We start from the raw sequence: 25,642 nt of genomic DNA, 5'->3' as shown, positions 1-25,642 counted from the left end.
GTTATTTAATTATTTTTCAAATTTAATCCCTTTTTATTTCGTATAGGTTGGCATGCCTCGTGAGCAAAGAAGCGATACATTTTGGTTGTAAGAAAATACAAAATTAGATAAATTAATTTACATGGGATTAACCCTATTCTATATAAAGCAAATTTAATTTCGGTTTTAGAGTAATTTACTTCAAAGTTTTTGTTTATTTTATTTTATTTGTGATATTTTATTTGGGAAAATTCAAATTGCATTTTTATTTTTATTTATATGACTATTAAGTAAATATTTTTATTTTAAAATATCATTTTGAATTTAATTAAAATTTTAATAAGGTTAACAATTAAACATAAAATTTTAAAACCAAAAATAAAAAGGAAACTTTTTGGAAATTAAGGCAATATGTTATAAATTAAAAGTACAATATTATGCTGTGTTAGATGCCACATCAGCTTTTTTTATTATGAACAAATGAAAAACAACAGTTTGAGGATTTAATTTCTTCAAATTAAAGAATAGGGTCTTGTTTGACTATTTCATTATATTTTGAGGACTTATTTTAGTATTATGCCTTTATAATAATTTTTTTTATTTGTGCTTATGTTACGATTAATTCGAACGACATTACTGGGTATCTTTTAGTTGCTAAAATCAAAGGTTAAATCCTGGTATTAGTCCCAGTACTTTGTAAAAGTTATAGATTTAGTCTTTATATTTTATTTGATCAATGTTAGTTTCTGTATTTTTCAAATTGATCACTTTTAGTCATTGTACTTTACAAAATTTAAAATTTTGTGCTGACTCAAACGATAGCTATTAAATCTGTTTGGTTAAATCCAATTATTAGTCTATACTAAGCGTGCAACTATAGATTTAATCAATTTTCTCCAATTGAATTATTTTAAGTTGCTATATTTTCTGATTTTAATACAAATGATAGTGGTTAATCCATTAATTGGATTTTTAGTGAGTAATATTTGAAAATAATAAGCTAACATGGGATTACTCATATGATAATACGTTTGGAATATTAGATTTTAGAAAAGAAGAACTTTACGTAATGAATTTAACATTTACTGTTTTTGAGGACTGAAATTTGAAATTTTGAATAATACAGGGATTAAAATATCAAATAAAAGTATAAGGATTAAATACACAATTTTTACAAATTACAGTGACTAATAGCAGAATTTAACGAAAATCAAATAATGACAATAATCTCGTCCCTGTTACTGGGTATTTATACAGAAAAGATCTACTTAAACCTTTCTTCTTTCTTTTCTGTTTGCCTTCCCATTGTGATTTCATTCTCCCGCCGGGAAACCTTATATTATATAAATATTTGACTCTTGTTCTTAATCTTTTCTGTATATTTTTGTTTGTCTTTCTTATGGGATTGATTTTTATCATTATTTCAATTTCCATCGTCTGGGTAGCTTCTCTTTGGAAGATTTTCTTCTCCCATTCAAAACCCACATTTTTAAATGAAGGTAACTCCATTTTTTTTCAGATTTCTTTTGCCTGTTGATTTTGTTTCAATTAATATTTATTTACCCATTGAAACCAGGTACACCTTTGCACACAAAAAATGTCTTGCTGGTTGTTGCGCACCCTGATGATGAGTCCATGTAAGTTTCTGAAAAAAGCTCTTTACTTTTCGACTTTTAGAACGAATTGACCTCTCGTTTGTTGTTACACTGCTGATTTTTTATGCTTTTGTTTTCTGTAATGTGTAAGCTATTAAAACTAAAATCATAATGATCGCAAAATGATTGAATGACTAAATTGTCACAGAATAAGTGACTAGTAAAGAACATTTGAAGAAGAAGGGGTAATTGCGAGAAGAGAGAAGAAGATGGAGACCAGAAACAAAGGAGAATTTAGAGAGAAAAGATAAATTTTGATAATTTTCATTCATGAGGAAATGTGAATCATCTGGTACATATATGTACACACACACACACATATATATGCAAATAGACAGGTGTCTTCTACTGATTCTACAATTTAATATAGTAGGACGGCATTTTAGTTCTAGGCTTCTAGCATTTTGTCGAACAATTTCTGGGCAGAATTGATCATGCCAACTTTGCTGTAAAATACCATCAGGCAATTTAGTGAGCCTTTCAAGGAATTATCATTATACCATTTTTGGTGTTGAAAGATGTCATCAATCAATGAGATATAATTTGCCGATCAGAGGCGATGAACTATTTTGGTGTAGACTAATGTGTAGTAATTGGAAAATTTTGTTGGATTCAGTTGGCTTCTTGAATTTGTTGGCAAGCTTTTGAAGCTTACACACTTTGGCTATGAATTTGGAGGAAGTTATTGTGGGGATGGTGGAATTGGTAGTAAAATCATAGGTGGATTCCCTACTATTGAATGGTTTAACATCAACTATGGGTGGTTGGTCATCATTCTCAAACTTAATTTTGGACAACAAACCCATTTGTTTATGGTTTGAGTACTTACCATAGTCATCAATAACAATAGGGTTCTGTTCATCCTTTTTAGCCTGGTCTTGAGGCATAAACGTTAGATGCACGCTACTAATTTCTGCCTGTGTTTGAGTCATAAAACCAGCTGACCAAGCTTCTAGGTAAATCATTCCTCAGCGTTGATACCATTTTGCAGTACTCATGATGAAGTAGAGGTTGTTTAGTGATGACAATCTCGAATTTGGCAGCAACTTCTTTTCCAGCTTGCACATTTACCTCGTTTATCTCAATTTTTGGTGTACTGGTTGAGCTGATCACCTCCACAGTTTTGGATTGACCTTGAACTTTCTTTCTTTTGTTCTTGGCTAGTTTGGCATCAATGCTTCGTTTTTGCTCTTCCCACAGCTTAGGAGGTGTAGCTTTTGAAGCTTGTAAAGCTTCCATCTGAGGCTGAAGCTGAAGATTGTGAACCTGTTCCTCCAAAGAATCTAGGCTAATATCTCCAGTCATTTCTCAGTTTTTTCTTGTGTGCACTTGTTTGAGTGGAACCAATGTGGCTCTGATTACCATTTGTCACAGAATAAGTGACTGGTAAAGAACACTTGAAGAAGAAGGGGTAGTTGAGAGAAGAGGGAAGAAGATAGAGACCAGAAAAAGAGGAGAGTTTAGAGATGAAAGATGAATTTTGATAATTTTCATTCATGAGAAAATGTGAATCATCTAGTACATATATATTTGCAAATAGACAGGTGTCTTCTACAGAATCTAGAAGCTAGACAACTACGCAATTATTTAGACTAAGCTGATAAGCAATTAACAGGTCAGCCATAACATTTTCTCAGCTGATATTTCAATTTGTCGGCTCCCGGCTCAAGCTCTATACTCAGCTCCTACTTGTCAATCTTTTTAGCTCGTGGCTTAGGCTTCAGCTCTCCTATAGCTTTATCCTTAAGTTGTTTCCATGCACTGCCCTGCTTTGTTTCCTTTCTACCAATTGATTTCATGACATAAATGTACTATATAAATTAGTATATATGAGTGAACTCATTTGATTTATTTATTTGACATTTTCAATTTTCCATAAATATTCGTAGTTGCATTTGTCTCCAAGTACACTTTAGGTTTTTTCAATTATAAATTCTTTATTCTATGGATGAGAATGGATTTTTGAGTGAATTTATTGATAAAATCAGAAGTTAGTACAATATCTTTTGTAAATGATTGATTTGGTTTAATTTATTTCCCCTTGACCTTTTTGTGATTCAAGTGACAGCTTTGCTCCTGCAGTTCTGTCTTTGGTTCTAAGGTTTCATTTGTGAATGTTATTTAAATCAATTTAATATAGTAGTATGGTATTTTTGTGTTCTGTTGCAGGTTCTTTTCACCTACAATAAACTACTTGACTTCAAAAGGGCACAATCTTTACCTATTATGCTTGTCTATTGGTATTGCATTTTCATCCTTAAGTGTTCTGATTATTTTACTTTTTTAATATTTCTTGCATCTAGAAATCTTTTCTTCTGAATCTTTTTCACGTCAAATGATGTGAGCCTTCATCTCTGTGTAAGTAAATGTATAATGCAGTCAAGAACTGAGATTTTGAGTTTTTCCTTTCTATGTCAGCAAATGTTTGATGTAATCAAGAACTGAGGTTTTTGAGTTTTCCTTAGTATGTATCTGCATTAAGATTCTCCTTTTTGGTTGAAGGTCTTACATGAAGGGGGAAACTATAGGATCCTTGGCACTTAACTGCAAAAGAATTATGGAGTTTATTGACAATAAAAATGTCTTTTATTTTCTAATGGCTGCTCTAAAACCATAAGCTAACTAAAGTAGGGTTAAGTTGTAATCAATCTCTTTCACCAAATGCTTTGTTCATTGTGGCTTCGGAGTGTTCATTAGACAATAATAATGTAATGTAGACAGCTCATTATCTTAGAATATGTATCAACAATAATGTAATCTACTTCAGGGGGAGATTGTATTTTCATCTCCTTTCTTTGGTTTGAATCCATTTTCCTATGCCAAGTGGGTAATTTTGTTTATTACCAATAATCTGTCTAGCTACCATCCATGTCTCTTAGAAAGCAAAGGCATATGGAATGGGTCAAAAACAAAACCTTGTCATGTGTTCTAAAAATAGTGTCCTTCTTTCCCCTCCCATGTAATTATGTGAATAAATTTGCTATTATTGTTACTTCATTTTCTTTGTGCAGGTAACGCAGATGGCATGGGAAGCAGTAGAAAAGATGAGCTTTATCGTGCTTGTGTAGTTCACAAGGTGCTCTTATTATCCTATAAAGCATGGATGGGGTCTAACTGCTTAAGTAATCCATTTATTCTAATGCCTACAACAACCTGATATTGGGTTTCTCTAGCTACAAGATATCCTTGCATCTCTTGACATATTTTCTATTTTGAGCTTTATCTACCTACTATACGGTGCTTTTAGCTGTTTTAAATTTATAAATGCAGATTCAACTTCAACAAGTGAACGTTTTGGACCACCCAGAATTGCAGGTTATACTATTAAGTCTCTTTATTTTAGCTTATGGATTCTGAATCGCTCTGTTCATTATTTGGCATGTTTGATGCTGGGAAACTGATGTGTTTTCATCTGTAGTGAAAAATGCAAAACTTGTTTGGCTGGATGTAGCTCCAGGATCACCTAATCTTTGATCTGCTGCTAATTGATAAAATGAGTTAAGAGGAGTTTATAATTTGATTTTTTCCATACCAGGATGGTTTTGGTAAAGTCTGGAACCATGGTTTAGTGGCACGGATCATAGAAGAGGAGGTTTACAGTCATGTGATTGATGTGGTATATTCTTAGCTCTGTTGTTTATTTGGCCTACATGCTTGGTTGCTTTAATTCATTTAAGATGATTTCCCTCTATATCACTGTATAAAATTTCCAAGTTAGGCTGAGAGATTCTTGTATTTGGGAATGGTGAGCAATACACATTTTGAAGAGATAAATTTTTGAAGAGATAAATTTCTGTAACTTTTTTTTGGCTCAGCAATAGTTTTCTGTTACTGGACTTGTTTATTAAGATCTTTCATTTCCTATTTCTCTTATTCCTGCTTCTATTTGTTCTTTAGATTATTACATTTGATAGCTATGGTGTTTCGGGTCATTGCAACCATGGTGATGTGCATTATGGGGTACGGTAAGTTATATTATATTTTTCAACTCAATTGCACAGAACTAATGTTTTAAATGTTGCCTCATAGCATGTGGCATTACCATAAATTAAAATGTACTGGTGTTTTCATGTAACCATTCAATGCTGTAAGCTCTTAATTACATGGGCCTAAGATTATTCTTCCTCTTGTGATCTCTAGACTAGTATTTCTACCATTTCTAGATGGAGTCTATGTGCCATGTCTTGCTTTAGAAACTCACCATTTTGTCGTTTTTCTTTTTAAAAAAAAAAAAGAAAAAAGAAAAAAGGATATTGTGATATGACCTATGCTGTCTAGATATGATGAAGTTGCATTTATAATCCAAGTAGGAGTATTTCGAAGATAGTTTAGTAAAACTTCGTGAGACTGGTGTAATTGCATACGAGCACTTTGGAGTTTGGACCCTCTTGATTGGTGTCTTGCATGAAATGGACGAGATGGAAAATAGTCTGCCTTGCAAGAAATAAACTAGTGCTGAATAAAAGATTGTGCTATCTAGAATGCTGTAAAAATGATTTTGAACATATGAAAGATATTAGAATCCTAAGAGTTCATCAAGCTGCCCTTTTAAATGAAGAATAGTGGGCTATTTGTAATACCTGGGGTTCGCCTCTCTATGAAGAAGGAAATTTCATGTTTTGGAATGACCAAAAAGAAACCATACAAAAATTAAGGTATTTGAGATGTATGGAAACATGGGAAATATTAATTTGTTGTTTTAGGTAGTAATATAAAGAGTCGGCAGGTAATGGGAGCTTGAGGGTCCTTGGCTTTCTCCTCCACCCTCCTCCCCCACCCCCCCCCCCACAAAAAAAAAAAAAAAAAAAAATGAAACATTAGCATGTGTATTTATTTACATGTAAATTTATGTTGAATTGATTTAAATTGGTCCCAAGCTAAAATTATTTGAACTTTATTTAAAAAAAAAAGAACTTGATCTTTTAGTGTTATAGTATAACTCCTAAAATCATTGATTTAGATCACATTGCTATTTGCGTATATAAACTCCTAAAATCACAATATTGTCACAAGTAACAATTCAGTTGTACTATCTGCATAACTACATGTACTTGATAAAATTCTGTGCTTTCTTGGCTATTTCTTAAAAATAATTGTAATACTGTTTATCACCATAAATGTATTTTGAATTTACTTTCTTTTTCTTGTATTAACAGCAAGTTCCTGCATGATTCTTCACCGGGGAATATTGAAGCCTGGGAACTTGTAAGTTGCCTTTCTGCCACCCCTTTTACTTCTTTTTGAGTTGCTAATTTGGTTCCAAGCGAACTGATGGAAAATTTTCTTCATTTTCAATTCTCAGTTCATTTCTTCATTGAATTGTTTAACTATGTAAAATTTATGTGTTTTGATATGCCCTAAACTTTTCTGTATGCCCCTGAATTTAATTTTCCCTAATCTATTGCTGATCATAAAGAGTTAAATAGCAATAGGAAAAGAAGAGGTAAACACTAGTAGTTTCTGGTTTGTCTTGTAGCCTTTGTCCATATTGACCTTCTTGCGTACAAGCTTTGCTTTCCTGAAAAACAACACTGCTTTCAATTCTAGTACAAAGTTACCTAAGTTTCCATGATCGAAGATTTACTAGCATTAATTTTGCCACTTCTAAATTCTCTTTCTTGTCGTTTATCCCCTTCCATTATGATCAAAATTTAAGTTGAAACTACTTTCATTCTTTCTTTGTTCTATGAACTCCAATCAAATGATTTTCTTGTTTAGTTACACTAGAATGTTGACCAAGTTACTGCATTGAGCTAGTGAAGGAGAAAGACCCTTGAACAAATCAGTGGCCTTAATAAGCTTTTCTCTGTATATGATTTGACATATTATGTTATTTCTGGGTTTTCTCCTTTATTTTTGAATTATGATTTTTTTTTTTCTACCCCGATTGTTTTAGGTGAGTATAAATATAATGCGCAAGTATAGTGGACTGTTTGACATTTGGATGTCAAATTTAGACGTCATGCAACATCCAAGTGGTGTAATGCATTGCTTGCTTAATGAGCATCCATTGAAGAGCTTCCGGGCAATGGCTAAACACTCAAGCCAATGGGTTTGGTATGTATGCTTCCCATTAAATTATAAAAGAGTAAAATTGAGCGTGGCCAATAGTGGTTGTGAAAACTTAACAAAATTTCTTCTTGTTTTCTTCTCTTCTTCTTCTTCTTCTTCTTCTTCTTCTTCTTCTTTTTTATGAATTGAACTCCTTGATTAATCATAACAGATTCCTTATCAAGTGTCTATTTGGATCATCTCCTTGATTTAGCATTTTCTTAGATTGTTTATATTGGTTTTGCAGGTTTCGGAAGCTTTTTGTTTCATTTTCTAGTTATACTTATGTTAACACTCTTAGGAAGATCAATTGATTATAGACGAACTTGAAGGACAAAGCTGCTTGGATTCGTGCATGTTCATATTTGAACTATTTCTCTGCAGTAACACGGGTTTCCTACTTGTTACATGCACTCACTTTAAATCTATATCAGGCAGCTTAGTTTCAGTTTTCACATTCTATGATTTCTATGCTAGCAAATTGAGAGCCAATTTTCTGGAAAACATAAATGTTCCGCTGTTTCTACATTTGAGACCCTTGCACAGAATCATTGTTCGCATTCTTTTGGCTACATTGTGTACATCATGATCCAAGGTGATTTGGTCAACTGGTATAATTTTTTTGTCTCTCATTAATTTTGTTGGAAGGCATTAAATAGAGTAAGCTTGGATAATGGCAGTGACATTGGCAGTGGAGTGGTGAATTCTTCCTACTTTGGAACTCCAACAATAATCTTCAGGTTGCCATTTCTATTTCATCTTCCAGTTGAACTTTAACTTTATTATTATGCTAGTACCAAAAAAAGATTTACTTTTGGCACTCGGTAGTGATGTTTGATGGACATTGGGTGCAGCCAGTCCTGTAGTTCTAGTTATACATTTTTCATGTTGAGCATAGCTTGCTCTTTTAGTTTTATCATTGAACTGTGAATTATGTTGTTCTTTAAATGGAACTTGACATTTCTCCTTGTTAGATTTATAATATATTCGCGGATTTTTTAGTGCTAGGTTAGCACTCTGAACACAAATTTCTTTCTCCTTGTGATGTTAAAACCATATTGCATCATTCATTTGTGACGAGTAAGAATGTTGTCTGAATGATATCGCGACATGTAGGAATGTGGAAATATTTTCTTTGGGAAAGTGATCAGGTTAATACTGTTTGTTGCAGCTTTAGTTTTGAATGGCTTGGCTTTTTGAAAACTGGCCGTTGTATTGTTAGACAATCATGTGATGAAAGATGGCTAACAGTGTTGTAAATCCCAGATGATGTTAGCTGGCATTTTGCTAGGTTGATTAAAAGATTCAGACGTGAGAACTCACGTAATTTTGATTGGTTTGCCTATCAAAGGGAATGACGCCCAAGCCAAGGGGCTGCAGATTTGCTGAAACTTGTATTAGTGTATTCTTTGTTAATAACAATATTTGAGAGCCAAGTTGCATTGATGTACTCATACCATGCTACACGGCCCATTCATAAATCTAGAGAAGATTTACACATGATGAAGTCATTTGGTGTGCTTAAACTCTTAAAAAGGCAAATGAAAAAGGAATGTTTGAAATTGATCCATTGAGGATGGGATTAATTTTTTCCAGTTATTGATCAAATAAGGATTTCCTACATATTTTAAGAAAATAAAAAAGCGATTACGTGAATGTTGAAAATTTATGTGTAACAACAATTTAAAGAATCTAAGAAAGGAATGCTCAAAATATTATAGGTAAAAACACTTCTTCAATCCTTTTCAATTTTAATTGGTTTTCTAAAAAAAAAAATTAGGGTAGCTTAATTCTTGCCAAAGAAACTAAGAATGATTAGTCGCGATGTTATTATTTTCTGTTAATTGTACAAAATTTAGTTGGTATAATAATAAATTTAGCTCTCGATATTTATATATCTTATGTACTAATTGATGAATGTATAATGTTATGAGTTAAATTTGTTAAATCAATACTAAATTGATAGAATGTAAACCGGAAGAGTTATATATCGATAAAAAATGTACAAACACTTGATTATTAAAATTATAAAATCTAAATCACTTGCCAGTTTAATGGTTTTTTAAATTGGTTCAATCAATTCGTATTGGTTTGCGGGTAAATTGATTTTTTGTTACTCTCAAAATCAATACTTTGTTGATTCTTGATTCAACTAAACCATTCAGTCCAATTCAAATAAAACTAGTATAGACTCGTTTAAACCACCTATATTATATTATTTTTTTTTATCTTTTAAGAACTTATTTTAATTTAATCTTAAGCATTTTAATATTTATTAAAATTTAAAATATATAACTATTTTTTAATATTTACTCTATAATATTATATTTCTTCATAAGATCTAAATTAAATAATAATGGTCCTGCTCGGTAGGCTTAGCCTGTATGTAGCTGGCCCTGGACAATATATTTATGATTAAGATATGTTTAAGCTTGAATTAAGATTAAATTAAAAATTATGCTTATTCAGGAGGTCGGCAAAATTAACCATCATATTTCATATTTTTAAATTAAACAAAAAACTTATTAAGTTATTAATAAAAAATTTATAGATAATTTATAATGGAAAGATAGTTTAATAGCAAATAATGGATATATATATTTTTTATAAATATTTTATTATTTAGTGAATGTCTATCAAGATAAATTTGATGTACTTTATGACTCTAATATTAATTAAAAGTAGAGTTTTATCAAAATAAGCGTTTATGTCTGAAACACCATCTCTGGTTGACTTTGTAGTAGGGGCGAATTCTACGGCTTTGAATTGTGGTGTTGGAAGGGCTAAGTTGATGGGTGATTCATTGATTCTAGATGGGAAATTTTGTATGGAAAAGGATTTCGAGTTACAGGATGAGGATGTGATGACGAAGACAGTGAATGAAATTCCTTCAATCACGTTCGATGATCGTGTTCATGGGTTTATTGAAAAGAAAATGGCTTTATCAATTGTGATCAAATTACTGGGTAGGAAAATAGCTTTCAACACCTTACTCAACAAGGTGTCTATCCTGTGAAATATCAGGGGACAATTTCAGTAAATGGATCTAGAAAGTGACTTTTACCGTTGTCCGGTTCTAAGATAAGGATGATGTTGACAAGGTGTTGTTAGGTGGTCCCCAGGTGGTTTTTGGACATTACCTGTCAATGAGAACCTAGTCAGTCGATTTCTCGACGACCAATAGTATGGTGGACACTCAGGTAGTTTGGATCTGTTTACCAGGGTTGTCCAAAGGATATTATTTTGATTTTCTGCTTAGGGCTATCGACAGCATGATTGGACCGGTTTTTTGTATCGATGCTCAAATTGATGCGGCAGTCAGAGGGCAGTTCGCTAGATTGGCTATTAGTGTGGATCTGGAAAAAAAACCATTGGTTTCGGAAATTAAAATCAATGGTAGTATACAAAGAGTTAGGCATGAAGGTTTGCCTAACATTTGTTTCTCGTGCGGGCTTTATGGTCATAGTTCGTTGTTATGCACCAGAAACAAATCAACTATGGAGGAGGATGTGATTGTTTCTAGTCGCTCGGGGCCGAGAAACCGGGTCTTCAAACTAGGGTGAAGAAAGAGGCGTTTGGTCCTTAGATGATGGTTGAGCGACGGTAGAAGGGGAAATCGCGTGATTCATCAGAAGTAAGAAGCGTCAGTGGTAACGACCATTTTAAGGGGTTCAAGGTTTGTTGTGTTGGAGGTCGAGGGGAGGAGATAAGGGCCGACAATCATGCGGCGAGTGAGTTGAATGGGTCTGGTGTTTTCGAGGAAAATTCAGTGATGTTATTGACCAGGAATGAAACGATGGTGGAAGGAAAGAAAGGTGTGATTTCTTCGATAAGGAAAGTAATTGATGCAACTGGTGGAAAGGTTGGGGTTAGGAGAAGAGATGTTAGAGTTAAGGGTAAAGGGTAAAGGGGTTTGTGAAAATTTTGGGCTTAAGTCTATTGGAAGAATGTTGAAGCCCAATAATGGTGGAGTTGGGTTTGTTTCAAAGAAGAATACTGGTGAGTCTCGTATGGGTGTTTTGTTGGGCCATGTGGGTAATGATGGTGTTTTAGGTCAGGAAAACTTCGAAAGTATTTCTCTAAAGCCTAATTTGGATAAATTAAAGCATACGACCTTTCGGGTTATTGAGATAGATTCGCATGGTACCAGATCTAGGAAGGAGAATAATTTGTTTAATTTTAGAGCTATGGGGAAAGAAATTTCGGGAGAAAGATCGAATGGTATTTTAGAGGACAGTCTTAATATAAGGAAACCTCCTGATGGTAAATTGGGCTACAATGGGCAACCTACCTTGGATTTATCGTCAGTCATGGAGGCTATCGTGGGTAATTTACATCAAGACTTAGAGTAACTGAATGTGGAGTTCCCTTCATTGGCAAAGGGTGAGAGTTTGGCAGCAGTTTCTGATCTTGACGTTGGGGTAAGCTGCTAGTGCTCGTATTTTGTGATTGATGCTTGAATTCATTTTTTTAATATTTATGGATTTAAATTTAATATTTTGGAATTCTCAGGGAGTGAGACATCCCCATTTCCACAAATTTATACCTGAATATAGACATGAGTTTAGTTCTGACATTTTTTTTATTTGAGACCTGGATAAGTGGCTTTCGTGATGATGGAGTTATTAACAAATTGAGGTATTCGAACTGGAATGATAATATTAATGTTAAAATTTTGGGATTGCATTATCAGGCTATACACATGTGGATTGGTAATTGACAAAATTCAACGGGGGGTTTTTTGTTCGACTGTGTATGCTAGTCCCCCGAGGAATAATAGGCATATGTTGTGGGATTACTTGAATTCTATGATTGAATCGTGTGATGAGCCTTGGCTCATTGCTGGTGATTTTGATTCGATCCTGAATATGTCTAAAAAGAGAGGTGACGCGACTACGTTTAGGAATGGATGTGCTCATTTTCAGGAATTTCTATTCAATAATGGACTTCGGGAATTGGGTTATTGTGAGTCTCGTTTTACATGGAGGCTAAGAAACTATCACTGGCAAGTAGAATTACGTTAGTTAAGTCAGTGTTGGTATCTATTCCTAATTATTTTATGTCTACAGTTTGTATTCGTGTAACTGTGTGTGGTGAGATTGAAAAGTTGGTCCGCAATTTTTTTTGGGGATCATCTTTTGATTAGGAAACTAACCCTTTTAAAATGGGATGATTGTTGCCATCCGATAGAGGTTGGGATTTTTTTTTTTAGGTCCTCTAAGAAATTTCTCTGTTGGATCCGAGCAACCAGATGACACTTTGTGAGTTTGTAATTTAGTCAATGAGTTTGGGAATTGGGATTGGACCTATCTTAGAAGCTTTCTACCGAATCCAATTGTGATACAAATAGCTTTGCTATTGCCTTCTTCATTGGATGTGGGAAATGATTGATTATCGTGGAGATGGGTGGCTAGAAATGCCTTTTCCATGGCGAAAACCTATAGAGGTATGTACCGGTTTGGTTCGGATAATAACTCTAATGTTTGGAAGTTGTTTTGGAAAGCCAAGGTTCCTCAGCGGGTTAGAGTGTTCATTTGGCTAATGTGGAAGAACAGGCTGTTAACTAATGAGGAGAGAGTTATGATACATATGGCTTGTAAGGGATACTATCCAAGATGCAGTTTTACCCTTACGTCCAAGTTACATGCCATCAAAGATTGTCTATTTCCACAGGCAGTCTAGACTTCATTTGTGCCAACTCATAAGCAAATATTAATCTTCTCCTTACCTCTTGACCAATGGGTTGTTTGGAACTTACAAAACGTAGGAATTGTGGCAGTCATGAAGTTGACTGGAAAACATTATTTCTTATAGTTTGTTGGTTATTACAGAAAAATAGGAATATGTTTGTGTTTTCCAATAGTCATAGCTCTGTCCAGGATGTGGTAGATACAAGTATTAGTTGGACGAGAAGTTACTCTCCACCCTTGACAGCTATGTTTCATTCGGGATCTATGGCTATTGATATGAAATGATCAGCTCCAGACAATGGATGTGTTAAGCTTAATATAGATGGTGCAATTTCGCTTAGCTCTTACTTGGGTGCAATTTCGCTTAGCTCTTACTTGGCTGCAATTGGGGGAGTCATTAGAGATGCTGATGGTAATTGGTTATGTAGTTATTTGATGACATTAGGGAAAGATGAAGTGTTCAGGATCGAAGTGAGGTCAATGTTAGAAGGACTTCGACTAGTTTAGGACAAGGATTATCGACAAGTTGAGCTTGAATCTGATAATGCTATGTTGGTGGAATTAATTTTGGTTGGTAAATCTATTGATAGTCAATTTACGAAATTATGGGCCATTCATAAGCTGATACAGGTGAATTGGAAAGTATGTATCCATCAGATTCCCAGAGTTCACAATGCAATTGCAGATTATTTGGCCAATCATGCTGCTATAGGATTCACAAGTATTCAGGTGTTGTTCGAACCTCCTCAAGCTGTGCGCGAGTTAGTTCAAAAAGATATTATGGGCTTTTGTTTTTATGTTTGTTATTGTAATCGCTTAGTGTTGTTTTATTTACCAAAAAAAAGTAGAGTTTTATCTCATTATACGTCTTATGTTTATAAATATAGATTTTGGAGAAACATTGTATCATTCAAGTTAAGGCGTTTTCATTGTAGTTCTTTTGCTCTCCCAATTTTTTTTGTTCTTTTACGCTCTTTATTTTCTATTGATTAAACTTCTTAGTTGGTCATCCAACTTCCCAAAATGAAATTGTTACAATTTTGTCACTCAACTTAAGGCGTTTTCATTTTAGCCGCTCAACCGTTAAAACTTTAATGACAGTTAATTTGTACATACAACATCATGTTCACATTTTCATTTTGGTCACTCAAAAAATATTTTTTATAATATTGACTGGGCAAAAAACATTAAGGATTAAAGTGAAAAAAATGGTAGAAACTAAAATAATACTTTAAAAATTGTCAAATTGTACTTGTTTACTCCATTGCTGAAATTTTTAACTTTTTTTCAATATTAAAATTTTAAATTTCAAAACATCAAAATCAATTAAATAAGTTATTGAAAAGTTTTTATCCATTGATAGTCTCAACCTTTTTCAATTCATAAAGATTCGTTAATATAATATTGAAATTAATTAAATTAATTAATCTAGTCTCCTTTTAAATCTTAAAATTTTATTTTATATTTCCAAATAAAATCAACTCAAATAAATTAACTTTAATAATTATACATAAAACCCAAATTTCTTTGATTATATGATCCCGAGTCTTTTATATTAAGCTAAAAGCAAAGAAAAATCATTATAATAAATTTAATTAATTAATTTTATATTCCGTGCAAACAAAACCAAGAAATTTTTCATCACTTCTTTACCCAAACAAAGAATAACAATTACTTTAATTAATTGCAATGATTTTTAGTTGCTTTTAGCTTAGCATGGAAGATTCGAGATTATATAATCAAAAGAAATTTAAGTTTCAGAGGGATTTATTAGATATGAATTATTGAGTTGAATTCATTAAGAAAAATATAAAAAATAAAACAAAATTTTAAAACCTTGAAGGAGATTAATTTAATTAATTTCAATAGTATAGTAACGAATCGGTTAACATTATTAAGAGATTAAAATTTCAACAATTTGTTTAATTGATTTTATGCTTTGAAATTTAAAATTTTAGTGTTGAAAAAAGGAAATTTAGAATTTTCGCAATGTGATAAACAAGTACAATTTGATAATTTTTTAATATATTATTTTAGTTTCTACTATTTTTTACTTTAATCCTTAAATTTTTTTTTTTACCTCAATCAATACTTTAAAAAAGGAAATTTTTTAGGGTGATCAAAATGCAAGCGATCTAGAAGTTTGGTGCCTAAATGAAAGTGAGAATATGATTCAGCGTGTACAGTTAATCGCTGTTAGAGATTTAACGATTGGATGACTAAAATGAAAGCATCTTAAAAATTGAGTGATGAAACTGCAAAGATTTTATTTTGATCAAAATAAAAGCATCCTAAAAGTTGAATAACCAACAAAAATAATTTACTTTATTTATAGATAATTCTCTATTCTAGAGGAAATATGGGAGGGTTTGGGTAAAAATATAGGCCCGAAATATGGGCTTGGACAAAAAAATGAGGCCCGATTAAAAAACGGGCCGGGCCTCGGGCACCACTTTTTTGGCCCAGGCCCGGCCCGGCCTGAATAATAAATATTTTATTTTTTTATTTTTTTAATTTTAAAATACTTTTCAAATATTTTTTTAATTTTTTTAATTTTAAAATATTTTTAAAATACTTTTTAAAAATTTTATTTTAATTTTTAAAATGAATTTTTGGTGTTTATTTAAAAACGGGCCGGGCCAGGCCGGGCCCGGGCTTATAAATTTTTTCCCGGGCTGGGCCTGGGCAAAATTATAGGCCCATATTTCGGGCCAGCCCGGGCCTAGGACTCGGGCCAAAATTTTTTCTGGGCCCGGCCCGGCCCATGAACACCTCTACTCTATTCTTACTCAATTTCTTTTATCCCTTCTTTTCTTTATTTTTAATGGGTAGTAGGCAAAAGAATAAAAAAAAAATCTACCAAAATAACCTTCACCACGGATTGAACACAAGATTCTTGAAAGTAGACCCCAACCACTGACAAAAGAGCTATAAAATTGTTTGAGAAGAAAAAAAACCAACTTTGGTAGTAGGATTAGAACGTGCATCCCCTTGATTCCCACAACTTTAACCACCTATCTACTCTATTAAAGTTTTTATATTTTATACGCCAAGAAATTTATAAAAGCTTGTTTATTCATATTTATTCATTCAAGGATCGAATGTCAGATTTATTCTTCCAAATATTAGATATAAATATGTGAGATTTGCAAGAAGTTTCTGATGGAAAAATTACATTTTATGGAAGCTTTGAGGCATATTCTCAATAGATAAAGATGAAAAGTTGAATCATAAAATTATGGTTTTATATTTTATTCCATGAGACTTTTACAACAGTATATCATATGTTCAAAATGGTTAAGTGATGAATAATGATTGATGCTCAAAGTAAGCTACTTGGAAATATTGTTGAGAAAAAATAAAAGTTTAGATCTCACACTGGGCCCAATAAAAAATTTTATCACCCCCAGCCTAAATTAAAACCTAAATTACAAACCCGTTACCCAGGGCCCGACAGCCGACAGGCCCAAAACCATAAGATATTTTCAGTAAAACAAAAAAACCCTAACCCTAACACCCCATGTGCGCCGCACCCATCGGCTACCACCCTCGATCGCGCCGCCCATTGCTGCTGTCATTTCACCAAAGAAGTAAGGAGCCACCTGCTCCCCTCCATCAACGCCTGCAAGCAAGTAAAAGATAGCAGCAAGAAACAATAGAAACAGTAGCAAATAGTGAACGAGAGGGGCTATAAAAACATTGCTAAATTTCTATGTAAAAGGGGGGTTTTGGTATCGAAAGATTCCGAAAATAAAAACGAAAAAAACTTTGAGGTGATTCCATTTTTTTTTTATTTTTGTGATTGTGTTGTTTTTTTTATTTTTTGTTTTGTTTTTAAATACAAAAAATAAAAAGGGAGAGGAAAGGCACCTAGGTTCGCCCGTGGGTCTCGTCGCCGGAATCCTCTTCCTCGTTGCTGAGGTTGGGTCGCGTGAGGGCGTGAAGTTTTCTTTTCTTTCGGCCGTTGAGGCCTAGGAGGCTTGACCTTCTAATTTTTTTTTAAACGATTAAAAAGGGGGTAGATTTCGTGTGGCTCCGACCGCCGCTCACGGCGGTGCTATGATGGCAACATGCCGGAGCCGGCCGCACTAGGGTCTGAAACCCAGAGGAAAAATGGAAGGAAGAAATTTAAAAAAGGGGAGGGCGGCTGAAAATGATTTTTAGGTTAAAATTTTGTCATTTATATCAGTGCTCATACGACGTCGTTTTGGGCCTAAGATTCAGGCGCCAGAACGGCGTCGTTTCAACGTTGACCCATGACCCGACCCGACGGCACCGAAGACCCGCGCGTTTTATAGCGCGTGGGAAATTTCCGCGTTTGATACCTTTTGTTTTATAGTGTTTTTCAAATCAGCTTTTGTTTATTTTGAATTTCAGCATACATTTCTGTTTTGTTTCACTTAGGTCCTGAACAATACGCAGCGTTTCGGGGGCGAGGAAATATTTCCAATATGCCCCCATATAATCCGCATATTTCACTTTAAACCCCTCGTTTTGTTTATAATTCTATTATTTTCTTGTTAATTCAGATTTGATTGCGATTTAGTCTTTTCTTTTTCTAAAAACATTTGTTTTTTTTTAATTAACTAATTAATTAACTATTTTATTACTATTACTTTAGTGGTATATTCAGTCATATTTTCTTATCTTACTATATATTATCACTTTGGGTTTTTATTCATATTATTATAATTTTATATTTTATAATATACTTACTTATTTTTATATACTTTATAATTTATATATTCATACATACATTTTATAATATATATATATACATATACGTGTACATATTTTTATAATTTATTTATATATATGTATATATGCATGCTTATATTTCTTTATATAATTTATAATTTATACACACCCATGTATCTACATACATTTGTAACTTCCATAAATATATATATACCTATATATATTCTTTATATTTTAAAACATACCCTTTTTTTACATATAGTTTTTATATTTTATAATTCGTATGATACATATTTTTCGTATATTTTACAGTTCGTATACATATATATATCCACATATATTTTCTTTATACTTTATAATTTTAATATACTCATATATCTTTTTATATTTTTATAATTTTATTCATTTTCTCTATTTATTTATTTATTTATTTACGTTTTCATTATTATTTTAAAAGAATGTTTTAATTTCATTTTGTTATATACTTGTTATTTTGTATGTTATTGAATTGTCCTTTTATTTATCTTATTTTTGTTGCTCTCGCTTGTATTATTTTTATACCATTGTATTCAATATTATTTTGTACGCATATTGACACCGTGTTTTATTTCTACTATTTCGTAATTTTATTCAATGCATAAATTATGATTTTTTGAATAAGCAAAATCTCGTGTTTAGATTCGAGAAGGTCGTATTCTAACTTACGGTGTTTCAATCTTCACAATAAATTTAAATACACGAATCTTTTTCTCAAGTTTTAAATGATCTCGGGAATTAAGAAAAGATCGTGTCCTAACTTACTGGGCATGATTTCTTTTTTAAATCCTAGATAGTTAAATATCTTTTAAATAAATATTTTTTTGGCATTTATTCACATATCGGGAATTTGATACGTTGTGCCCTAACGTATTGGATATGATATGTTTTCTCGAGATGTTGATTTTTCTAAAAAATAATAAAGGCAAGATTCAATGTTTAGAATTTTGAGAAATTGTGCTCTAACGTATTGGATTGTGATTTCTTCATCTGACTTAAACAATTGAATATCCTTTTGAATTTTATTGCTCGAGTTTTTTGGACAAGCTCATTTTTGAGGAGGTGAAATATCATGCCCTAACTCATTGGATATGGCATTTTCTCTCTCCGAAATGAGATGGTTTTAACATGTAATTTGATTTTTACAAGTTTCATTTCAATAAAGAATCGTATTTTAAATCTCTTTAAAGTTTCTAATTCTGGACACTAAGACACTAAATAATCAATTAGGTACCAATTCTAGGCGTTACGAGGGTGCTAATCCTTCCTTGTACGTAACCGACTCCCGAACCTGTTTTTCTGAATTTGTGGACCAAAATCTTTGTTTTAATAAAACCAAATCATTTGTTAAAAACAATCACTTTTTGAGGTGACCCGATCACATCTCATTAAAAAATATTGGTGGCGACTCCCATATTCATTTTTTTTTCAAAATCCAAGTCGACCCCGTTTTATCAAAAAAATGGTGTCAGCAATCACTATATAGTGAAGTTTATATTAAAATCATTGAAGAATTTAGAATGCTAGAAGCATATAAAAATTCCAAGGAAATTGTTCAATATATTCATGTAAACATTTATATGAATTCAAATAATTTGAACATATGTGGTAAATTTGACTTAGTGAATAGTAGTTGAAGGAAGATTATAAAATAATCCAAAATACCTATATGTATTTTTATAGAAGGATCATTATTAAATTTTGTTATGATTATTGTTGGAACTCTTAAAGAGATCAAAATAAATTTCCCCAAAATTTCCTCACTCAAGATATTCAGAAGATTGATGATATAAATGTTTATCAAGTTTATTCAAGTGATCGTTTGAAAAGCTAGTATTCAAGATTGAAATACATAGAATATGTGATATTATGTGATGTTGTAATGAGGGGAGTAAATACACGCTATACTCTTTTTCCCTTAACCAATGTTTTAGTTTCACTAGGTTTTCCTGGCAAGATTTTTAATGAGACAACATGTTATGCATATTATAGATATGTGTACTCTTTTTCCTTCACTAAAAATCTTTTTCTAGAGTTTTTATCTTAGTAAGGTTTTAACGAGACGTATTATCTACTAATAGACATATAAGAGAGAGTGCTATAAATTTTTATTATTAAGTGAATGTCCAAAAAAATCAAGATAAGCTTGATATGCTTTAGGACTCAATATTAATCAAGTAGAGTTTTATCTCATTTATTCGTCTTATATCAAAAATATATACTTTGAAGAAGCATTGTATACATCCCGATTGATCAATAACATATCGTAGTTCTTTTACTCTCCCAATTTCTTTGTTCTTTTATTCTTTTTATTATTTATTTCATAACATATTTTTATAACACTTGTAGTAATTTTTATCTTTAAAAACATTACTTTAGCACTTGAAAAAAAAGAGTTAATATACTATTTAGTATTTGAGTTTAATTTTAATGTTTAATTTGGTACTTGATTTTTAGTATCCCAATTTTATATCTAAGTTTGACTTTAATGTTAACTTTAGTACCAAATTGAACATTGAAACTAACTTAAGTACCGACTAATAAATTAATCCTAAAAAGAATAGGGGACAAATTTTGCCACACAGGTGAGTGACGATAGGAAAGCTATTAAAAGAAAAGAAAGGGAAAAATATAAAGGATAATAGATAAGTATAAATAGAGATAGTTTCTTTTATTTTTCAGCTGGCAAGCTCCTGCTGGTTTTTAGAGAGAAAATAAAAATAATAATAATAATAATAATTGAGAGATTGCTTTCAATTCAACTATCAAAAAAGACATCTTTGTTTCCATCTCTTATTTTCTCCCAATTTCCCTTCATTAGGGTTAGGTTTCTTTTCTCTCTCTCGTAATTTTTCTTCCTTTTTTGGTTTTGCATTGCGGAGAAAAAGCTCAAAAATTGAACTCTTCTTTTTCTTTTTTTTTTTCCCAGGTAGTTAGAAATTTAATTTATTATTTATATGTAATTTTTGCTTAATTTTGGGCGATTGGGTTAGCCAATTTTTATGCTTTATTTAATTCTGATATGGCTATTTTGGTTCCTTTATCGAAAAGTAAAATAGTGCATGAAAAACAAAATACATAATTTTACTTTAATAGAAAACAATTACGTAAGAATGGGTATTATATTATGTGTTTTTTTTTTTTTTTGGATTGAGGGTATGCTTTAAATTTTTTGCAATTTTTGAGAAGCAGCGCAAATAGAACACATACATGTATAGCAAAATTTACAAACTAAAAGAACCTTGAGAATTTCTTCTTAGATTTTAGTTATTTCTTTCATTCGAGGTTGTTGTTTGAAGATTGCAATCGGACATTGTGTTTAAACTGATCTGGAATCAGGGTTGAATTCAAGTTTTTAATTTTTTGTAACTTTTGGTGTACTATATTTCATGTATAGCTCTGCTTGTTAATTTTTATGTAGTTTTGCAGGATATAATGGTAGCTAAATAAATCTAGGATTTAATCTGATGGATCAATTTTGGTAATGTTGAAGTGATCCTAGTTATTGATTTGGATTTGCGTTTTGTTTTTCTTTGGGGTGATTTTTGCTATTCAGGGTTTGCAATTTTATACTTAGATATGGTAGGAGCAGGAAGTGCAGGAGATGGTGGTGCACATGCAGAGCCCCCTGATCCTGATATTCTTGAGATCGATCCCACTTCGCGGTACATAAGGGTAAGTAGTATTTGTTTGATCAGTTTATTTTAAATTTTTATCAACTTCTATCCTGTTGTTGTGGGAGCAGTTGAAACTGAGAGATATTAATGTTTTTGTAGCTTACTTGGTTTTTTTTGTTTAAAAGAGGAGGTGAATATTCATTTCAACTAGAAATCTTAGGTTATTGTAGTTCATTCATTTGGTTTTCTGCTGTTTTCGAGATTTGAATTTTTATTATATTTTAATTATTTAATTATCCTGCATTCTTTCTTATAACTGAACTAAATATTCTGCACTTGGCCACTATTGTTTCACCTTGTTGACCGATATATTTTCTAACAGTATAATGAAGTGCTCGGGAAAGGTGCCTTCAAGACAGTGTATCCTTTTGCCTGAATCTATGGGACTCGGGCTATTATTACTTTGTTTCCACAAGCATGCCTGTTTGTATTGTTTAATGAATTTGGTGATAAAACAATGCTATAAGCAGAAACAACAAATCATTTTTCAGTTAGATTTATCTTTTATTGGTATCATTTTCCTTAATTTTATGATCAACCAGTTACAAGGCATTTGATGAAGCTAATGGCATTGAAGTTGCATGGAGCCAAGTTCGGATTGATGAGGTCCTACAGAAGCCAGAAGACTTGGAGAGACTGTATTCTGAAGTGCGACTCTTGAAATCGTTGAAACATAGTAATATTGTGCGGTTTTACAATTCTTGGATTGATGATAAAAAGAAGACAGTCAATATTATAACTGAGTTGTTCACCTCAGGAAGTCTCAGGCAGTAAGTTTACTCTTGTCATATCCCCACTGAAGTTCCACCATTTGTTTTATGATGAAATTAACCTTGTGGTGAGTATGTGTGATATGTGATTTAGGTATCGTAAGAAACACAAGAAGGTTGATATGAAAGCAGTGAAGAGTTGGGCAAGACAGGTTTTAGCTGGTTTAATATACCTGCATAGTCATGACCCGCCAATTATACATAGAGATTTGAAGTGTGATAACATATTCATCAATGGCAACCAAGGTGAAGTTAAAATTGGTGACCTTGGGTTGGCTACTGTTTTGGAGCAATCTAATGCTAAAAGTGTTATAGGTATATTTTCAAATTGCCTCAGTTTCTTTACTTCTGTATGTTCATTGTATGGTATCCACATTTTCTAGAGTTTGCACATGTAAAAGAATCCCTGACTCTTTATGGGATAGGAACCCCTGAGTTTATGGCGCCTGAGCTGTATGACGAGAGTTACAATGAGTTGGTTGATATTTATTCCTTTGGAATGTGCATGCTGGAGATGGTGACTTTTGAATATCCTTACAGTGAGTGTAGAAACTCAGCTCAGATCTATAAAAAGGTTTCATCTGTAAGTTCTTTGTTTACTTTACCTTGTAAATACCGGTCAACCCTGCATTTCCAAATACTTAGTGCTTCCAACTTTGTAGGGAATAAAGCCTGCTGCCCTTTCTAAGGTTAAGGATCAAGAGATGAAACTATTTATTGAGAAGTGTTTAGTTCCAGTGCCTCAAAGATTATCGGCGAAGGAGCTTTTAATGGACCCCTTTCTTCAGGCAAATGCATCAGCAAAGAATCATCCTTTGTCACTCCCTGATATTGTTATGCCCAAAATGGGAGCTTTTGGAGATCGCTGCCTCGTGTCAGAAGTACCTGCTTCCACAAAGAATAGACCATCCTCTGCGGATCTTAACAGTGATAGTGAGCTGCCTGTTATCAAATTTCTCGATAATTCCACGGGCATTGAGGTCCGAAGGTCAAACAAAGGCAACATTTTCTTGTTGAAAGGAGAGGCAAATGATGAAAACTCTGTATCATTAATACTTCGAATAGCTGATAAGAATGGTAAAGAATAGTTTAATCATCTCCGCTCTCGCATACTATCTCTAAACTCGTACTTGTACATTAAATACATTTTAATTTGTTTCTTATATGCAGGACGTGTGAGAAATATTCATTTTCTCTTCTTCCTTGATAGTGATACTGCCCTCTCAGTTTCAAGCGAAATGGTAGAGCAACTGGAATTATCTGATCAAAATGATGCGTTCATAGCAGAATTGATTGATCTGTTATTACTGAATCTCATCCCCACTTGGAAACCTTGTGTCACCATTGATCATCTGGTTCCTCCTAGAAAACAGTCTTCAAGAGATAATCTGTGCTCTCTGCAAGACCATGATGCCATCACTTTAGGAGCATCTGACGAATCAACAAGGCCAGGTTCTTGTTATGTGAAATATAATGGAAAAATGTCTCACGCCAATATGATGGGAGAAAATTCTGGTTCCGAGATGTCATTAGGTTCTGCAAACTCTAATGATTTGAACGATAAACTTAGCTCCATTCCATCTATAATGTCTGCTGAATTAGGGCCTGTGGGCAGTGATGGATGTGTAACTGGAGCAGAATTATCGGTTGATGCTCAGACTAAGCTTATGAATCCAGTATCTTCGTCTCCTTGTGATGAAGATGAAGATGAGGAGTTAAGAATGGAGCTGGAAATGATTGAGCTGCAGTATCAGGAGGCAATGAAAGACATATCCAAGAAAAGACATGAAGCTATCATGGACACAAGAAGAAGATTGTCCCAGAAGAAAATTCAATCAGACTAGTTCATCTCCATCTCCCATCACAACAGAAAATTGGTAAATGGCCCTGCAAATGTATATATTCTGATATGGGCACATAGGCTCTTTTTTTTTTTAAACCTTGCAGAGTGGTAGGAACTAGGAAGAGAGTCATTGTTAAATTACATCATTTTGCTTTTCGTGAAGTGAGAGCTTGAAGTTTGTTCTTCATTTTGGTTTTATACCCTGAAAAAGAAAGTAGTAGATATTTTTGTTTATTATTATTATTTTTGAATAATTAGGGCATTACCAAGTTTTTTCTAGATTCAATTTTTTTTCTATGTGATTTTAAGCCAAATCCTCTACGTCAGTTTGATAAATTCAAAGTTTCTTGACAGATAAGGCAATGATAGGTTGTGTGAAAGCCAAATATTGAAGTTTTCTGATAATCTTTCGATAGTAAGATCCATCAACAGTAGGATCATTAGGATGGACACTCAAAGCTTAAGCTGGAATAGAACTCAAAGGATTATGTACCCCTTTTCTATTGTGCATATTGACCTCGTGCAGAAATTCAATAATATATTTGTGTTGAGATGGGTAAAGACCTCTTGTGTATGGAATCACCTCAACACCAACAAACCAATGAAGTTCACCAATGACTTTTAAGAGAGAATCTACTACAAAAACTACAGATAATATGATGAATGCCATTTATGTTACTACCAATAACAATTATGTCATTCAGATAAACACGAAAATAAACAGAGAACCCATATCAGGCTTGTTAAGCCTATGCGAGGCCATAGATCACCTTGTTAAGCTTACAAACATATGTTGACAAGGAGGTATGTTCAAATCCGAGTGGTAGCTTTATATGACTCCTTTCTCTAAGCGTCTGTGTAGGAGTGTATTGTTGAAATTCATTATCTAAGATAAATTTCATCACTAAGTTATTTAGAGTTTAAACATTCTCTAGACTTGCAAAAAGCTCAACAACATGTTTTATATGTGATTTATAATGTTCAAAATGTTTTTAAGTTAACACTAAAGTGTTTTTAAATTTTAAAAATATTTAAAAGCATTTTAGTAGTCAATAGGTATCAATACATTACAAGTTGGTTGCAAAAAAACTCTTCACGAGGGCAAGGTATGATACCTTCCTCGTGTAGTTATGTATTTGTACCATAGTTTTCCAATGGTTATCTAATGGCTAATTTTAAGCCCAAGAATAATGTTTTCAATGGTTCCAAATCATCCCCAATGACTCATAGGGCTGGTTAATAA

General features: G+C 32.6%; 2 protein-coding genes and 1 long non-coding RNA gene across 5 annotated transcripts; 2 read left to right on the top strand and 1 right to left on the bottom strand.

The window, feature by feature from the left end:
* The first annotated feature begins 1,259 nt into the window (after positions 1 to 1,259).
* Positions 1,260 to 8,713, top strand: LOC105780528 (uncharacterized). 2 transcript variants are annotated; one of them, XR_008195393.1, is made up of 11 exons: positions 1,260 to 1,478; positions 1,556 to 1,616; positions 3,804 to 3,874; positions 4,646 to 4,710; positions 4,905 to 4,949; positions 5,170 to 5,250; positions 5,532 to 5,599; positions 6,791 to 6,839; positions 7,531 to 7,691; positions 7,933 to 8,280; positions 8,366 to 8,652. XR_008195393.1 is itself a non-coding variant. In XM_012604912.2 (10 exons), exons 1-10 carry the CDS (start codon positions 1,379 to 1,381, stop codon positions 7,997 to 7,999), a joined length of 768 nt encoding a protein of 255 aa, XP_012460366.1. In that variant the 5' UTR covers positions 1,260 to 1,378; the 3' UTR covers positions 8,000 to 8,713. The 2 variants fall into 2 exon arrangements, 1 of the variants encoding a protein (XP_012460366.1); XM_012604912.2 differs by having other exon boundaries at positions 7,933 to 8,713.
* A 7,885-nt stretch (positions 8,714 to 16,598) lies between these two features.
* Positions 16,599 to 17,591, bottom strand: LOC128040601 (uncharacterized). Its single transcript, XR_008195392.1, has 2 exons — positions 17,246 to 17,591; positions 16,599 to 16,997 (listed from the first exon to the last, which is right to left on the bottom strand). It is a non-coding gene; the product is annotated as an uncharacterized LOC128040601 (long non-coding RNA).
* A 3,195-nt stretch (positions 17,592 to 20,786) lies between these two features.
* On the top strand, positions 20,787 to 24,678 carry LOC105780456 (probable serine/threonine-protein kinase WNK7). 2 transcript variants are annotated; one of them, XM_012604808.2, is made up of 8 exons: positions 20,787 to 20,931; positions 21,666 to 21,784; positions 22,109 to 22,146; positions 22,329 to 22,556; positions 22,651 to 22,871; positions 22,982 to 23,139; positions 23,219 to 23,633; positions 23,727 to 24,678. In XM_012604808.2, exons 2-8 carry the CDS (start codon positions 21,689 to 21,691, stop codon positions 24,398 to 24,400), a joined length of 1,830 nt encoding a protein of 609 aa, XP_012460262.1. In that variant the 5' UTR covers positions 20,787 to 20,931; positions 21,666 to 21,688; the 3' UTR covers positions 24,401 to 24,678. The 2 variants fall into 2 exon arrangements, with proteins under 2 accessions (XP_012460262.1, XP_012460261.1); XM_012604807.2 differs by having other exon boundaries at positions 20,896 to 21,038.
* The last annotated feature ends 964 nt before the right edge of the window (positions 24,679 to 25,642 follow it).

The sequence above is a fragment of the Gossypium raimondii genome, chromosome 4 (assembly GCF_025698545.1).
Source record: "Gossypium raimondii isolate GPD5lz chromosome 4, ASM2569854v1, whole genome shotgun sequence".
NCBI lineage: Eukaryota > Viridiplantae > Streptophyta > Magnoliopsida > Malvales > Malvaceae > Gossypium > Gossypium raimondii.
Note: the sequence above shows the minus strand (reverse complement) of the source record. Positions and strands in the feature narration are given on the sequence as shown.